We start from the raw sequence: 19,723 nt of genomic DNA, 5'->3' as shown, positions 1-19,723 counted from the left end.
TTTTTCTGCATGTAGTTTTCAACCAGGCTGTTTGCTACATGTAGCTTTCCACCAGGCTGTTTGCTACATGCAGCTTTCCACCAGGCTGTTTGCTACATGCAGCTTTCCATCTCAGGTTGTTCGCTACATGCAGCTTTCCATCTGGTTGTTTGCTACATGTAGTTTTCAACCAGGCTGTTTGCTACATGTAGCTTTCCACCAGGCTGTTTGCTACATGTAGCTTTCCACCAGGTTGTTTGCTATATGCAGCTTTCCATCTGGGTTTTTTCTGCATGTAGTTTTCAACCAGGTTGTTTGCAAACATGTAGCTTTCCACCAGGTTGTTTGCTACATGTAGTTTTCCACCAGGCTGTTTGCTACATGCAGCTTTCCATCTGGTTTTTTTCTGCATGTAGTTTTCAACCAGGCTGTTTGCAACATGTAGTTTTCAACCAGGCTGTTTGCTACATGTAGCTTTCCACCAGACTGTTTGCTACATGTAGCTTTCCACCAGGTTGTTCGCTACATGCAGCTTTCCATCTGGTTGTTTGCTACATGTAGTTTTCAACCAGGCTGTTTGCTACATGTAGCTTTCCACCAGGCTGTTTCTACATGTAGTTTCCACCAGGCTGTTTGCTACATGCAGCTTTCCATCTCAGGTTGTTCGCTACATGCAGCTTTCCATCTGGTTGTTTGCTACACGTAGTTTTCAACCAGGATGTTTGCTACATGTAGCTTTCCACCAGGTTGTTTGCTACATGTAGTTTTCCACCAGGTTGTTTGCTACATGAAGTTGTCCACCAGGTCATTTGCTACATGTAGTTTTCCACCAGGTTGTTTGCTACATGAAGTTTTCCACCAGATTGTTTGCTGCATGAAGTTTTCCATCTGGTTGTTTGCTGCATGTAGTTTCCCACCAGGCTGTTTGCTACATGTAGTTTTCCACCAGGTTGTTTGCTACATGAAGTTGTCCACCAGGTCGTTTGCTGCATGAAGTTTTCCATCTGGTTGTTTGCTACATGTAGTTTCCCACTAGGCTGTTTGCTACATGTAGTTTCCCACCAGGCTGTTTGCTACATGTAGTTTCCACCAGGTTGTTTGCTACCTGAAGTTTTCCACTAGGTTGTTTTCCGCATGTAGCTTTCCACCAGATTGTTTGCTGCATGAAGTTTTCCATCTGGTTGTTTGCTACATGTAGTTTCCCACCAGGCTGTTTGCTACATGTAGTTTCCCACCAGGCTGTTTGCTACATGTAGTTTCCCACCAGGTTGTTTGCTACATGAAGTTGTCCACCAGGTCGTTTGCTGCATGAAGTTTTCCATCTGGTTGTTTGCACATGTAGTTTTCCACCAGGCTGTTTGCTACATGTAGTTTCCCACCAGGTTGTTTGCTACATGTAGTTTTCCACCAGGTTGTTTGCTACATGAAGTTGTCCACCTGGTCGTTTGCTGCATGAAGTTTTCCATCTGGTTGTTTGCTACATGTAGTTTTCAACCAGGTTGTTTGCTACATGTAGCTTTCCACCAGGCTGTTTGCTACATGTAGTTTCCACCAGGTTGTTTGCTACCTGAAGTTGTCCACTAGGTTGTTTTCCGCATGTAGCTTTCCACCAGACTGTTTGCTACATGTAGTTTTCCACCAGGCTGTTTGCTACATGTAGCCTTCTGCCAGGTTGTTTGCTAGATGTAGTTTTCCACCAGGTGGTTTGCTACATGCAGCTTTCCACCAGGTCGTTTGATACATGTAGCCTTCTGTCAGGTTGTTTGCTACATGTAGTTTTCCACCAGGTTGTTTGCTACATGTAGTTTTCTACCAGGCTGTTTGCTACATATAGCTTTCCACCAGACTGTTTGCTGCATGTAGCTTTCCACCAGACTGTTTTGATACAGGTAGCTTTCTACAAGACTGTTTGCTACATGTAGCTTTCCACCAGGTTGTTTGCTACATGCAGTTTTCCACCAGGTTGTTTGCTACATGTAGCCTTCTGAATGGTTGTTTGCTACATGTAGTTTTCCACCAGGTTGTTTACTACATGAAGTTTTCCATCAGGTTGTTTGCTACATGTAGATTTCCACCAGGCCGTTTGCTGCATGTAGCCTTCTGTCAAGTTGTTTGCTACATGTAGTTTTCCACCAGGTTGTTTGCTACATGTAGCTTTCCACCAGACTGTTTGCTACATGTAGCTTGCCACCAGAATGTTTGCTACATGTAGTTTTCTACCATGGTGTTTGCTACATGTAGCTTTATACCATGGTGTTTCCTACATGTAGCTTGCCACCAGGATGTTTGCTACATGTAGCTTGCCACCAGGCTGTTTGCTACATGTAGCTTGCCACCAGGAAGTTTGCCACCAGGATGTTGCTACATGTAGCTTTCCACCAGACTGTTTGCTACAGGTAGTTTTCTACCATGGTGTTTCCTACATGTAGCTTGCCACCAGGCTGTTTCCTACATGCAGCTTGCCACCAGGATGTTTGCTACATGTAGTTTTCTACCATGGTGTTTCCTACATGTAGCTTGCCACCAGGATGTTTGCTACTGTACATGTAATTTTCCCATAAATCTACTTCCAGGACCATCAGTTAGAAAGATGAAGATACCATAAAAATGAACCTACAAAAAAATCTTTGAAAATGTAACATTTAGATTTCTGACTCCTATTCATAAGATTTTTAAGCATTCAGTCTGAAGGTATACATTTACAAAAATCATGTACAGTCACGAGATTTTAACACGCCTTCAATGGGGCCTAAAACTACGTAGTTACATACATTGTCATAAGATTTTAACACATTTTCATCAGGCCTACATTTACATTGTGATGTATGGTCATGAGATTCTAACACACTTTAAGTGGTGCCATTTACATACAGTCATGAGACTTTAACACACCTTAAGCAGACCTACAACTACATAGCCCTGAAACTGTAACACGCTTTATATGGGCCAACAACTACATAGTTACATACACTGTCATGAGATTTTAACACACTATCAGCAGGGCCTGCAACTGCATAGTAACAAAGTCATGAGATTTTAAAATGGGCCTACAACAATAAAGTTAATAAGAGTTTCTAACATAGTTTCAGCTGGGACTACAACTACATATTACATACAGTCATGAGATTTTATCACACTTTTAATGGTGCCTACAACTACATATTACATACAGTCATGAGATTTTATCACACTTTTAATGGTGCCTACAACTACATATTACATACAATCATGAGATTTTATCACACTTTAAGGGGCCTACAATTACATATCACATACAGTCATGAGATTTTATCACACTTTACGGGGCTACAACTACATATCACATAGTCATGAGATTTTATCACACTTTAAGGGGCCTACAACTACATATCACATACAGTCATGAGATTTTATCACACTTTAAGGGGCTACAACTACATATCACATAGTCATGAGATTTTATCACACTTTAAGGGGCCTACAATTACACATTACATACAGTCATGATATTTTATCACACTTTTAATGGGGCCTACAACTACATATCACATACAGTCATGAGATTTTATCACACTTTTAATGGGTCCTACAACTACATATCACATACAGTCATGAGATTTTATCACACTTTGAATGGGGCCTACAACTACATATCACATACAATCATGACATTTTATCACACTTTTAATGGGGCCTGCAACTACATATCACAAAACCTTTATCCTCTAAAAGCAAGCTAATTTTTACCAAAAATAAAATACAAATATTATGTCCAATTCTAGGGATCAGAGCTTCAGTCTGAGTTTCTTGCTCAAAGGTTTCAAAAATATGGGACCGATTTTGGATACTGTACCTTGATGTATTCGTAGCTGCCCGAGGAGAAGTTACGCCTATAGTTCAGGATGTTGTATCCCACATCACCATATCCATCATCTGTGAACTTAAACAGGAAGCTTCTTTGTCCCAACTCATCTGGTAGGACCTTGTACTGAGCCTGGCTTATTCCACCATAAATTAACTCAAGGCGATTAACTTGGAGTGACAGACAAGCAGCTAAATCAAGACCAGAATTCTTGCAGACTTCAATATCAGAAATTCCCTGAGCAGCCATGAAGACAGAGAGGATAGTGTGAAATACATATGGATCCTGTGGGATCATATCATCGGTAATTTGTTCCTTGCCAGTACAGATCTGGGTGTACGACTTCTTTACAATACTCTCCTGGATACGGCACTGAAACAATGTCTGGTATAGTTCTTCAAACCAGTCATTGGGAATACCCATCCTGTTATTCAGTGACAATTTCTTCACATAATTCTTGAAACTGTTGACTGTTTCTGAAGCAATCTGAATTGTCAAAGCACCAGATGCAGCCTCTTCATAACCATCTGTGATGAGGTCATTGTTGGCCCAAGTGTCGCTACCGAGCCATGTGAACCGGTGTGTTGCTCCTGTTTCAGTTGCAGCCTGCAGAAGAAGGCGAGCATGGTTTGGAGTTACAAACAATAACACAACAGATGCTCCAATCTGTTTGTTTAGCTGGTCAATAATGTCTTTAGCATCACTAAGTGTTGCATCTAATGTAATTTTGATTTTGGTGCCAATGCAGCTCACACTGTCCGTTTTGTCGGTTTCCTCCAACAAAGTCTGTATCGCAGCTCTACCATATGAATCATCTGAGTAGATTGCAGAAGCATAGTTCCAACCAAACTTCTTCAATATTTTTGCCATGACAATAGCCTGAACATTGTCTGGTGGTACTGTTCTCAAGAACTTTGAGTGAACTAGTTTGTCACTAAGTTCAACTGATGTTGCACTTTGACTCATACTTGTGATGCCAAGGTTTGAAACCATTGAGCTTACAGCAATTGCATTTGCACTGTTTTTGGCCAAGAAAGAGATGAGTGTTGCAGGAGGAATAGGCTGTTCATTATTGTCAGTGGAACAGATAGGTTCTCCACTCAGTAAACTGTAGACGTCCTGCCCGATCCTCATTGGAGCTGAACATGTATCAAGTGCCAGTCCACCAAGCTTTAAACTGCTTGGGAACTTCTGCACAGTGTTGTTGTTGACTAACTCAATGGCATAGAAAAAGGCCAGTAGATTCTGGAAGCCACCCGCAGTGTCAATTGCACCACAGCCAAACACGTTATTTGGATCTTTAAGATGAATGTCAGACACATAGATGATGTTCAGATCGTTTGGTGATTTTTTCAGCATGTATCGGGATGGCTGATATGCAGGAAATACACAGAGACATGACCCTGGTTTGTCACAGTTTGAAACCCAATTGGGGGTGTATTCAGCATCAATCTTAAGGTAGTGCGTGTCATTGTAACTTCCTACCTGCAAAAGGAAAAAGAATGAAAACTAAACCAGTCTCATAATTCCAGTCTCATAATTCCACACAAGTTTTGATAATGTTTTAATATATATATTTATACATATAAATAAACCTCTTTTATAAATTACTGGAGGAAAAAGCAAACATTATGCAGTTATATGTTTAATTATACATAGTGATAGTTTGATGTTATCTTTTAATCAAATGAAAAGAAAATGCCTATGATGAATAAAATGTAAACGATATATTCTTTTTATAAAATATACACAATTTTTTTTTCACAAAAAAGATGCAATCTTAAAATAAAAGAATGAAGCATATAAAATCCTTAAAATATACAGTGGGGACCCGAGTGGCCAAGTGGTCTAAAGTGCTCTCCATTATGGATCACTGCCATCTCACCTCTGTCTGCGCCGGTTCGAGTCTCAGATTTGGCCAATGTGGGTATGTGAGAAAGCTTGCCAGTAGCTTCTCATGGGTTGGTGGTTCTTTCCGGGGTTTTCCCGGGTTCTTCCTCCACCATTAATACTGGCCGCCATGAATAACCTATCGTGTGCTGAAAAACAGCATTAAACCCTACAACAACAACATCAAATGTACACACGAAAAAGAATATAAAATAAATCAATGTTGCATGAAAGTCACTTAATGACATTTCCATCGCTTGCTATCCTTTTTGTCTAAATTGAAAAGCTGTGTAGTGCTTTCAGTGGACAAGAAGAAAACACCGTGACAAGATGGAGTTTCAAGCTAAATTATTCTCATGTAATTATGTAAGTATGGATAAGATTCTTTGCTGGGTGGTTCCAACCTCAATAGTACTAATCTGTCTCAATATCAACAAACTGATAACAGCTTCTTTATTAGGTGGTTCCAACCTCAATAGTACTAATCTGTCTCAATATCAACAAATTGATAACAGCTTCTTTATTAGGTGGTTCCCACCTCAACAGCACTAATCTGTCTCAATATCAACAAATTAACTGATAACAGCTTCTTTATTGGGTTGTTCCCACATCAACAGCACTGATCTGTCTCAATATCAACAAATTAACTGATAATAGCTTTATTGGGTTGTTTCCACCTCAACAGCACTAATCTGTCTCAATATCAACAAATTAACTGATAACAGCTTTATTGGGTTGTTTCCACCTCAACAGCACTAACCTGTCTCAATATCAACAAATTAACTGATAACAGCTTCTTTATTGGGTTGTTCCCACCTCAACAGCACTAATCTGTCTCAATAATAATATCCATTAACAGATAACATCTTCTTTATTAGGTGGTACCCACCTCAATAATACTAATCTGTTTCAATATCAAGAAATTTACTGGTAACAGCTTCTTTACTGGGTGGTTCCCACATCTATAGTACTAATCTTCCTCAATATTGATACTACTAATCTGTTTCACTATCAACAGATTAACTGATAGCTTCTTTATTGGGTGGTCCCCACCTCAATAGCACTAAATATGCCTCAATATCAATATCAATTAACTAATCTACCTCAATATTAATATCCATAAACAGTTAACAGTGTTTTAATGGGTGGCTCCCACCTCAATAGCACTAATCTGCCTCAATATCAATATGAAAATGTCAGATATACTCAAGAAAGACATGTCTAAATCCTGTCAGATATACTCAACAAAGACATGTCTAAATCCTGTCAGATATACTCAAGAAAGACATGTCTAAATCCTGTCAGATATACTCAACAAAGACGTCTAAATCCTGTCAGATATACTCAAGAAAGACAGGTCTAAATCCTGTCAGATATACTCAACAAAGACAGGTCTAAATCCTGTCAGATATACTCAAGAAAGATATGTCTAAATTCTGTCAGATATATTCAACAAAGACAAGTCTAAATTCTGTCAGATATATATTTAAAATATACATGTCTAATTCCTGTTAGACATGTCAAGATCCTGTCAGATATAGTCAACATAAACATGTGTAAATCCTGTCAGATGTATTCAACAAAGACATGTCTAGATCCTGTCAGATATGTTCAGCAAGGAAATGTCTAATTCATGTGATAAAAATGACAAAAGACATAAACCAAAAGAAACAAAACTGAAAAATGAGTGAAGTACTGCATGCATATTATTATAATAGCTGTCTGGTGTTCAAGAAGTGTAATGAATAGATAGGAGGAAAGGTCAAGTTTGTAATCATTTTGTTTCCATGGTATCATTTCAGTTATGTACAGGTTTGCAAATTTTGGTAAATGTTGCAGCCTTTCTGAGAGTAACCTCAAAGACGAAAACCAAAACACTTTACATTAATGACATGTTTCCTCCAGCACGGACTGTACACAAAAATCTTGGTCCCCAAAAATTCTTGGACAATTTGAGAAAATTCAGTTGATAAAACATATTTTACCAGATGTTGTAAGGATTTTAATATCCTTATGTTTTATATTTTATTTTGTAGCACTTAATGTTTAGAAGGGTTTATGTTACTAAAATTTTTATGCAATTCTTCATTTTTACCTTTCTCAAACTTTACCATTTTTATGCAATTCTTCATTTTTACCTTTCTCAAACTTTACCATTTTTATGCAATTCTTCATTTTTACCCTTCTCAAACTTTACCCATAGTTGGCATAAAATAACCACTATGTGCTGAGGTGCATAAATACATATGTCCAAACAGTAATTGAATAGCTGCTCTAATGAAACATTCTTGTGTGTACATGCATTTGAGTTTTGACATTTTCCCAGGGATTTCAAGAGAAAGATGATATTGTAGACTCACTTGCACATGGTTACCAGGTGGACATGACAACAAGATGGTTACCATGTGGACATAAAAACAATATGGTTACCATGTGGACATGACAACATAGTTACAATATGGACGTAATCACAACAAAGTTTTGTAATTTCCATGAGGAGATTGTGCTCATGGAACACAGATGCTCCACCACAACACTCAAAATGACCTAAACATCAAGTGTAATCAAATTCTGACATACAGACATACATACAGACAGGCAAGAGTAACACTATGTTTCCCAAATGGGGCAGACTGACAGATGGACAGAGAATCACATAATTCCCATTGCTGGAATGTGGAATAGTGTGGAGTTGTTTGGTGTTTACAACACATGACAGTTATATCTTGCCAAGGTATCAGAGTAAAGTGTTGTGTCAATAGACACACCATGGTAGCTGTGCAAGGCTGTCCCGATATCAAAATTGAACCTTACTTGTCCCATGTCTGATATACGACTACGGCTGTAATATTTGCACTGTAAATATTTAACTCTGGTTTACTCACTGCAAAACTGTGTATAACAAATATGTATGTAACTGTGATGCAAGAGTGATCTCTCCTTGATACAGGGATTGGTGCCAAATCTCATGAATACTTCAGTTACTATTGGAATGGAAGACATGCTCTCTGTTTTGATGTAACTTCAGTGAGGCAGTAGGGTGTATGTGTATTATTCTTGGGTAACTATTACTGAAGAAAGATTTAATTAGAAAATACTGGCTTCTTCTTCCAATACATTATTAGGGGCCCCCAGTGGCTTAGTGGTCTAAAGAACTCACCTTTACCGATCACTGCCATCTCACCTCTGTTCATGTAGGTTCGAGTCTTGGGCATAGCCAATGTGGGTCTGTTTGAAAGTTTGACAGTAGCTTCCCATGGGTCGGTGGTTCTTACTGGGGTTTCTCTGGGTTCTCTCTCCATCAGTTATACTGGCTGCCATGTATAGTCAATCTTGTGCTGAGAAACAGCATTAAACCCCCAAAATAACAACAACAGATACAAAATTTACCTGATCATAATACTTAAGGAGAATAGGTAAGAAGTAGAGGGAGATACATCCCCTTACCCCAAAAAGACCATCTTCAGTCCCTTAAGGTATGTGTCACAGCTTCTAGATAACTGAACTGGAAAACAGACTCCATCTGTCAGGGTGTGACTTCAAAAAGGAAAAGTTTTCCCTCCCACAAATCCAGAGGAAGTTGAGGGAGTCACAGTGGCCCAGTGGTTATCGTGCTAGACTCATGACTGAAAGGGTGCAGGTTCAAATCCTACCATTAGACCAGTCTGTGACAACTACCATGGTGTCTTCCTGGCACTTTACTTCAATTGCCTCAGTGCTAAATACTATTTGGGTTACTCTGCCATAAAACACCAAGCCATCTGCCATAAAACACCAATGCCATCTGCCATAAAACACCAAGCCATCTGCCACAAAACACCAAGCCATATCAAATCCAGCAGATGTAATAAAGCTGCATCCTTATGAAGCTGTTGTTTAACTCAGGACAGTAAACTGCTGCACCATGGCTATAGGCAACATCTGGTCAAGTTAAGCCTTTTAGGATGGAAGATCCCTGACATAAAAGCTGGAGAAGAGGACTCAGACCTCCATCCAATGGCATGAATAATGTCAGCTAGAGAACAGTTTCACTCAAATGCAATGTTCGTGGCAATTACCCTAACTCTGTAAGCAAAGACACAAAAGCAAATTAATTTGGTCGGGGTTATTTTCCAATATGTGGAATCAATAACCCACTTTATCCAGGAAAAAAGTCTGTGCTGATATATCATCTTTTCCTTCTGTAAGGGGTAAGAAGGAGTAATTTCCTTCAACATAATGGCTTGGTCCTTCTTAAGTACCACTTCAGAGCTCACACTAGTTAGAGCATGAAAAAGGTCTGATTTTCATTTTTCATATTCCTGACAATGAAAGCAGGGTTCATCATGAGTGTTTACCCTTCTTGTTGGAACTGCAAGTAGTTTGGTTCCAACGATAGTGCATGTATTTCACAGATTCTGCTTGCCACTTGCTAATGCAGCGAGGAAGCAGGTCTTATATGAGAAGTGAAACAGTGAGGTTCTCAAGAGTGCTTAAAATGGCGACTTCTTCGCCTGCTTAGTACCCATGGTAGATTCCAATAGGGCAAAGAGCCGACAACTTTGGATGTGCATAATCAAAATTGCCTTCATATGCTTTTAAAGCGGAGGGCCATCTTGCTCGAGCAATTTCACCACCACTTGTTGTCAGAACTGTTTGTTTCTGAGGGCATGTTTAATAATGATCCAGACATACAGTTTCAGCAACTCTGGATTGGGATGAAGCAGTTGCCATTATGGTTGCTTGAGCAGATGAGTGGTTTTTGTGATCTTCCGGGAGATTTCTGTTTTGCAATTCATGAATCACATTCAAGTGAAGCAATTAGGATGACATATCACTCTGATTTTCTTACTTTCTGTATTACCTTCTGAAACAGAGATTTTAGATGGTAAGTGTATGCAACCAGGCTGTTCCAATCATTTGAATGAGAACCAACTGCCCAGGTTTTCGGAACTGGGACTGGTAAGACAAAGATTGGAAGTTTGGAATTCCACCTTGTTGCAAATAGGTCTACCATTGGTCAATCTCACTGGACACATTTGAGTGAAAAAAGTGAGTGATGAAGAGACCATTCTGTTGGTATAAGTTGATTCTTCTGGGACAACTAATACATTTAGTTGACCTGGAATATGATGAACTCAGCTGTGAATTTGTCACTGAAAATGCCACTTTAGAAAATCTCAAACAAGAATGCAAAGGTCTGGGGACTAAGTTCCACCTACCTGTTTGAGGTAAGTCACCAAAGAGTAAGTATCGAACAAAATGAGAACCTCTTTTCCGTGTAAATCATCCTGCCATCAATGAAAAGCTTTTCAAATGGCTTTCATGTCAAGAATATTGTTATATAAATGACAATCCTGACAGTTCCATGATGGAATGAGGTGTGCCCCCCCCCTCATGCTTCCATCCATAAAGACTGTGATTTCTGGAGGTTGCATTGCAGAGGCATACTCGATGTGAGCCAAGTGAGGTTGTACCATCATCAGAGACGGAACCTCATATTTGTGGAAATGGGCAAAGTCTTGGCCTCCATTTGGATAACAGAGTCATGGGAGAAAAATAAATAAGCTACATGGACTAAACGTTCTGCTGCCACATTGAGCAAACGCTGTAGGTTGAGGAATTCTCAGGTAGGCAGATCATCCCATATAATCAAGGAAGCAACCATTGTCCTGATTTTCAGTGCTTGTGCTGATGGAGTCATACTCTGTTTACTGAGTGTTCAGCTTCATACCAACATTAACAAATGGTACAAGTTCGGATTTGTCCTTGTTGACAAGGAAACCAAGGTTGAAACGGCCATCAACAAAAGATACGTCTTGCTTGAAGACATAACTCACCTGATATTTTTGAGCAATATAACCCAGGTAGTTGATATTGCCACTAAGGAGGTGGTTCAGACATGTGCTATTTCCTGGTCCATCAATCAAGTGAAACCCCAGGGACTGATGCTGAGTCCAACTGGGAGTGCCCTGAACTGGTAACCAATGTCTATGTAGGCAAATCACAGGAACTTCCTGAAAGCCGTATGAATGGGAATGTGAAGATACACATCTTCCAATTCTGCAGCAAAGAAACGGAGCCTGTTTAACTGCCACCTTTTTTAGCTAAAACATTTCAGCATGAGATGGCAATGATTTGTGAGGTAAAAGTAATTCTCCTAACTTAAAGGTATGATGATCAGGTTATGTATTTGAAGAAGAAATATTTCCAAATCTATGCTTAACAGGATTGTTTTGTAATATATTTGTGTTAATATTGTTCTTAAAGTATGAATGATTTTCAACTTGAATGTAGCACTTCTGTGAAAAAGTTGAAGTTGATGAGCAATGGTTGTACTGCACTTACACAACACTACATACCAGGCTGATTTACTTATGACATTATCATATATTGTATTAATAATGCAGACAACACTCTAGCATTATTTACCTTTAAAAAACACATTTGTTAACAAAACCTTTGATGAATAATAGTTTGTTTTAAAGACACACAGTTTCAAGTTAGTGAGTTACTGTACATTTTCTTTTTTGTTGTAGATCATAAAAGAACATCCCTTGCACATGCATTGTTGATTTTCTCATCATGTACAGAGATATACTGTATTTAGCAGGTCTCACATACAGAAATATACTGTATGAAGTGGTTCTCATCCTGTACTGTAGCATTATACTGTATGTAGCAGGTCTTATGTATAGAGATATACTGTATGCAGCAGTTCAATTACTATGACAACAATTTTAAAGACATTTTACCAAAATTGTCAAATATATTAAACAAACCTGTATCATTTACAAACTGAATCCTGTCATAATAAGTGGTAAAAGACGTACAGTAAATGAAACAATCACAAACTAAGCGAGGTATGGTTTGCCAATGGCTTACATACAAATAACTGCCACCTATAAGCCTCATGTGCATCTCAGAGGAAAGGCTGAGGTTTTAACTGATTCAATTGTATGGCATCATTTTTTTGGTTTTTCTATACCATATTTATAAATTTTTGTAAACACTACAGCCTTATATCCACTGACAGTCCCAGCAACATCACAAAAAGGATGATAATGTCCTTATGACTGTTCAAAATCTACTCTTCTGTGTGAATGCAGAGATATTCCAACAATTTTAATTTTAATCAATTTCAATGAACTGATGACAATGTACTGTAAAAAAAAAAGGCAATCTTACATTTCCCCAGTAATATCCTGTTCCTGTCTCATCTGGCAGTGGCTGGTAGATGTGGTATCCACGGTCACTCTCACCGGAAGGAGTGAAATAGAATGGTTGGAGTGTCTGATCAATGAAAGAAACCTTCTGGATATTTCTCAGAATCAGCTGACGCCTTTCTCCGCTGTTACGGAAGAGATTACAAACATAAAAATAATTTGTACCACACAGACTCTGAAGTGCTTTGTGCACACCAAATGCTGTGGAGAAAACAGAATTAACAACATAAAGCACGTAAGGGTCCTGGATGTAGTCAGAAGCTCTAGAATAACCCATAAGGTCAGATGTGCATGTGGTGGGATACTGAGATTGTCCATTCCAGGAACAATTATAAATGTACTGGTAATACTCCTTAAACCATGGATTCCTGTTATAGTTGTCTGGGTTTTTATCTTCAAGATACTTGTCAAGTTCTGGGAAATCCGCAGTTTCCATATCTAATGTCATAGCACGACGACTCTTGGCAATGCCATCCATCCCTTTCAAGTTGTTGTATGCAAACCCCCATTTATCTGTGCCGATGAAGAAATATTTTTCTCTGACAAAGTTATTCTTTTCAGCTGCACGAAGAATTGGGTAAGGATCATCCATTATCAGAACAACAACAAGAGAATCGTTATGTTTCAGGAACCTGTTGACAGCCAGCATTGCTTCCAGATCAGAGATCTGTCCAGTGTATCCAATTACAATATCCTCTGACACACATATTTTGTTAAGCTCGGCTAGACGAAAAAATTCTTCTCTCCCCTTGATTCCTACACTGGAGTATTGACTCACAAGCTGAATGTTAAACAGTTCAAATCGCTTCAGAAATGAGATAAGTGCACGAGCCTGCTTGTCATCTGCCGGAACAGTGCGCAAAAAATATGGGTATTTTGTTGCATCCTGGAGCTCAAGAGTTGTTGCACCGTAACTGATCTGGGGAATCCCAAGTTCGTTAAGAACATCTGCCACTCGAATTGATGACTCACTTTCCAGGGGGCCAATATATAGGTCAAACCGGGTGGGATTAACTGGATATCCATCGTTACTGAGTACGACATTTCCGCTGTGAATATTTGCTACAAGATTTCCAGCAAGAGTTGGGCTCTGGCATACATCAAGCAAGATGGCTCCCAGGTTGACTCCATTCAGAATGTTGCTAAACATTCCCTGTTTTGAGTTGACCAAGTCAATTGCCCAGTTGAAGGCTTCCACCAGTTGGTATCCATACTTGTCATTGATTACTCCACAGGTATATGGTGTGGATCCAGCCTTGTGAATGTCAAACAGAGCTGGAAAAAAGATTAATTATTTAATATTATAAAATGACACACACACATGCACACACACACACAGAAAGAAAAAAAATCGTAAATTACAAGAAAACTACCACTACCGTTAACCCTAAACTCTGACCTCAACAAATCTATCAAAGCTTAAGTGACAGGAAAAAATGGTCCCTTTGACATTATTTTCAATAATCACATTTGATAAAGCTTCACATGAGCCTTGAGTAGTTGTATACATACCTTCTGAAATGTCTTAATGAATCAAATAATATTAAATAGATGTATATGAGTGTATAGTTTTTATGGTACATGGTGTTTTACCCATAATGCACAACCAAACTATGATGTCTCTTTACTGTATCCAATTTGTATTAAAAGACACTGGAGACTGCCAATCTGAATGTCCCAACTTCATTTAGCTAGAACATAAGAAATGTTAATATTAAGATTTTTGTATAAATATTTAATATTGACCCAAAGCCCCCCAAAACATTTAAGCATGCTTGTAGGGTTTGGATGGACCTGCACTCAGACGACAACCTTTCACAAAAGTAATGTCAACAATGCAGCCACTATAGTCTACACTAAAAGAAGTGAAAACTACCTTGCATATTTTGCTTGAGCAGGGAGACACAATAAACATATGGTCACAACCCTGACTGTTAGTGCTGTGAAGTGAAATCTGAGAAAGAGTAGTTGTTTTCTTTAAATTTAGTGTATCGACTCAAAGCATCATAAAACATCTGTTTCAATACAGATTGTAGTATTTCATTTATCTACAAATTCTTTTGCAAATATTTGACAATAAAAATACACAAGAACCAATCTTCATTGACCGCAAAGAGAAACCTAGAAAGTGATCCCAGGGACCACCTAATGGAACCCACAATGTAGTGTCAGAGACCACCCATTGGAACCCACAAAGTAGTCACAGAGATCACCTATTGAAACCAACAAAGTTGTCTCAGAGACCACCTACTGGAACCCACAAAATAGTCTCAGCGGTTACACTATGCATGAATGGTTTCCATTCACCAGACCAAAAACAAGACCTAAGTAAGGTAACTGATATTTTTTGTAACAGTTGTACCAGTTTTCAGCAAGGTTTTGCAAAATGGGTTGTATTGTAACTGTCAACTTTAAAAGCATGCCTCTAAAAAGTTTGGAAGTGTGGTCTGATGTAATGATGGCAACATTATATTCAACCTAGTTTTCATGTTGACAATGATGGCAACGTTATGTTCAACCTAGTTTTCATGTTGACAATAATGGCAACATTATATTCAACCTAGTTTTCATGTTGACAATAACGGCAAGTCAGTGGATAAAGATCCTGATTCTCGTTCTAACTAACGTCTTTTGGTGAAACTTGCAAGGGCATTTGCTCATTACAGAAAATATTACTGAACCCCATTTTCTTTACTTCACTGTCATATTCTTGAGCCTCATCTTTACTTCTCTCATATTCAACCTTAACACAGCAGACACCTACCACAAGGGATACATTTTTGTTCCCCCCCCCGTTTCCATTGTAAACAGATTCCACTGTATGCGTAAAATATGTTGATGATGAGGCACGTTATACACATAACAAGAATTCCATGATGTTCTATTGGCCAAAATGAATTTCCAGTAATACAAGACCATTTCTTCCTTTAAATGAATTTCCAGTAATACAAGACCATTTCTTCCTTTAAATGAATTTCCAGTAATACAAGACCATTTCTTCCTTTAAATGAATTTCCAGTAATACAAGACCATATCTTCCTTTAAATGAATTTCCAGTAATACAAGACCATTTCTTCCTTTAAATGAATTTCCAGTAATACAAGACCATTTCTTCCTTTAAATGAATTTCCAGTAATACAAGACCATATCTTCCTTTAAATGAATTTCCAGTAATACAAGACCATTTCTTCCTTTAAATGAATTTCCAGTAATACCAGACCATATCTTCCTTTAAATGAATTTCCAGTAATACAAGACCATTTCTTCCTTTAAATGAATTTCCAGTAATACAAGACCATTTCTTCCTTTAAATGAATTTCCAGTAATAAAAGACCATATCTTCCTTTAAATGCTGTGCATTAAAATTGTCTTTCATATTCTTCAGTGGTAACAAGATCTTCAGTTAGCTGCATGATGGACATACTGGCTGTCAGATTGGCATGATTTTCATAAGACCAAGCAGACCTATTTTAGTGAAAATCCCAAGCTGATAACCACCTATTCAAGGGGAGTAATGACAACAAGATTTTCAAGACATCCATTGTGGCAGTCATATTGGATTGACTTTTGGCACAATTTTCATTTAGGACCAGCTAGGTATCACAAGACGTATATCAGTGACAGCCCCATGCTGGTATTTCAATCCATTTAGGAAGAGCAGAGATAATATTTTCCATATGGCCACCATGGTGGCCATAGTGAAGGTCAGATTGCATCATTTTCATTTAGGATCAACATGACACCATAAGAACTCTTCTGATGAAAACCCTGTGTTAAAATGACTCCATTTGAAAGGAGATTCTCATGATGGCCACTATCAGTTCAGTACCATTTAAATTTAGGACCAACAAGACATCACAAGAAGACTTCTGGTGAAAACGCCATCTGATATGACTTTCCATTTTGGATTAGTGAAGATAACAATATTTTTTAGATGGCTGCCCTGGTGGCCATAACCTATAAACAATTCACATCATTTCCATTTAGGATCAACCAGACATCATAAGAAGACTTTTGTAAGAGCAAAATGTTGATATGACTAGCTATCTCATAGCAGTGATGAGATTTTCAAGATGGTCATTATTTCAGCCATATTGGAGATCAGATCATTTTGATTTACGACCAACTAGACATTATACAAAGTCTTTTCTTGTAAACCCCATGCTGATATAGCCATTCATTCAGAAGTAGCTATAAGACTGACACGATGATGACTGTGGTGGCCATATTGGAGGTCTGAGTGGCACCATTTTCATTTAGGACCAACCACACATAATAGGAAATCTTTCAGTAAAATTCTACATTGATATGTCAATTCATTCTGGAGAAGTAGTGATGGCCATATTGATTATCTGAGTCACACCTTTTTCATTTTGGACCAACCGGACATCATAAGTCTTGATGTGCAGCACCATTTTCATTCAGAGCCAACTAGACAACATAAGATGCCTTCTGATAGAAATACTATCTCAAAGTGAGTTTATGTTCAAGAGGGGTAGCAATAAGATTTTCAAGATGGCTGTTGTGGTGACCATACCGGACAGAGACTGGCACCATTTTCATTTAGGTCCCACCAGACATCACAAGTCTTTTAGTGAAAACCCCAGGTTGCTATGATCCTGTTCAAGAGGTGTAGCAGTAACAAGATTTTCAAGTTGTCCACTGTGACGGCCATATTCTACTTAAAATCAGCAATATTTTCAAAAAGGACCAACCAGACATCATAAGATGGCTCCTGCAGCAGCCATAGTGGATTTTCAGGAGGCATCATTTTCATGTAGGACCAACTGGACAATCAGATGTGTCTCATGGAAATCCTCCAAGGAGTAGTCATAATAAACGTGTGCTAACAGACAGATGGCTTTAGATGTTAACAAGAAAGAAAAAAGCATGGAAATGTGGATTAGGTACGAAGTTCTACTTTATTGCTGAAACATGCCTTTTAGTAATGAACCAACTAAAAGGTTGCTGAATGTGTTAAAAATTTACAAAATGTTTACAGATTGAATAAATATCCACATATAATAAAGAGCTGAATTGATTTATAAGTAAAATACATGTATTTATGACAAACTTATATTGAAGAAATTTTAAAGATCTTCAGGAGTTTGCATAAAACTAGTTTTCTAGCTGTTTTATTGTCCAATACAAACCTCCAATTAGGATATCTCCCTCAATATACTGAAACTGTACATCTCCTATGCCTTTAGCTTCACACTGTTGACACTCTCCAATACAACTGGCTGGTGTATTCTGGTAATTCTGTACCAGTAACGGCTCCTCTACAAAGTTCAGCATACCATCACGTGTGTATGTACCCTCCTGCAAAATATAGAAACAGCACTGAATATTCCAGAGTGTAACATACAACCAGCTGTGAATGTAACAGACTAAGCTAAGCTGACATATAATGTGCTGGCAGACGAGGGTCCATCCTGTTCCCTACATTTATAATTTTATTCAGTCAACACTAATCAGCAGCAGATTGGTATCCCCTAGGGTAATTATTATACTTATATATATCCAGCAGACCCTAGTGTAATTATTATACTTATATATATCCAGCAGACCCTAGTGTAATTATTATACTTATATATTTCAGGCAGACCCTAGGGTAATTATTATACTTTAGATTTAAGGCAGACCCTAGGGTAATTATTATACTTGTAAATTTCAGGCAGACCCTAGGGAAATTATTATACTTATATAATTCAGGCAGACCCTAGGGCAATTATTATACTTACAGATTTCAGGCAGACCCTAGAGTAATTATTATGCTTATATATTTCAGGCAGATCCTAGGGAAATTATTTTACTTATATATTTCAGGCAGACCCTAGGGTAATTATTACACTTACAGATTTCAGGCACACCCTAGGGCAATTATTACACTTACAGATTTCAGGCACACCCTAGGGCAATTATTATACTTACAGATTTCAGGCAGACCCTAGGGTAATTATTATACTTATATACTTCAGGCAGACCCTAGGGTAATTATTATCCTCAAATATTTCAGGCAGATCCTAGGGCAATTATTATACTTACAGATTTAAGGCAGACCCTAGGGTAATTATTATCCTCAAATATTTCAGGCAGATCCTAGGGCAATTATTATACTTACAGATTTAAGGCAGACCCTAGGATAATTATTATACTTAATATATTCCAGGCAGATCCTAGGGCAATTATTATACTTACAGATTTAAGGCAGACCCTAGGATAATTATTATACTTAATATATTCCAGGCAGACCCTAGGGTAATTATTATACTTATATATTTCAGGCAGACAAAAAAGAGACATTCACTAATTCAAACTCATATCTGAATGATGAATAACTGGTTATAAAATGTTGCATTCATTCAAAACTTGGTACCAACAATGTCAACTAAATAAATCTAGATCTAAACACATTCTACCTTGCATACATGTGATACAAAAAAAAAATAATCAAATCTGGGATACAACATGATGGCAAGTTGTATCAACTCTGGGAGAGAACCAGATGACAATTTGCATCTGTAAGAGCCACAGCTTTATTTATTGTAATTCTCTATTATTTTCCATGAAGTGGGAAATGTTTATATGGTCCATACCAACAATTTTTCCTATTTTTTCCATGAAATAAAATTAATACCACATTTAGTTCACTTCTGTCTCCTCAGATTAAACATAACTCTGGCAATACATTTTATGGTATATCTACATCATGCACATATTGTAGTTCCATGGCAAATGAAACTAAAATTAAGACCCAGCAGTCAGACACAGAGCTAAATGAAACTAAAATTAAGACCCAGTGGTC

The 19,723-nt window shown here is 38.0% G+C and overlaps 1 protein-coding gene across 2 annotated transcripts in view; it reads right to left on the bottom strand.

Moving 5' to 3' along the window:
* LOC149777238 (uncharacterized) overlaps positions 1 to 19,723 on the bottom strand; it is a 75,407-nt gene that overhangs the window by 9,846 nt on the left and 45,838 nt on the right. For both annotated transcript variants that reach the window (XM_089941981.1, XM_089941982.1), the window contains exons 12-14: positions 18,069 to 18,237; positions 12,878 to 14,190; positions 3,812 to 5,305 (exon numbers count right to left, since the gene is read on the bottom strand). In XM_089941981.1, coding sequence (XP_089798107.1) covers positions 3,812 to 5,305; positions 12,878 to 14,190; positions 18,069 to 18,237 — 2,976 coding nt within the window. The remainder of the gene's footprint in view (positions 1 to 3,811; positions 5,306 to 12,877; positions 14,191 to 18,068; positions 18,238 to 19,723) is intronic.

Source organism: Sinohyriopsis cumingii, chromosome 18 (assembly GCF_028554795.1).
Source record: "Sinohyriopsis cumingii isolate HCF-2022 chromosome 18, ASM2855479v2, whole genome shotgun sequence".
In the NCBI taxonomy this organism is placed as follows: domain Eukaryota; kingdom Metazoa; phylum Mollusca; class Bivalvia; order Unionida; family Unionidae; genus Sinohyriopsis; species Sinohyriopsis cumingii.
The sequence above is the reverse complement of the archived record's forward strand: the minus strand, read 5'-3'. Positions and strand labels throughout refer to the sequence as shown.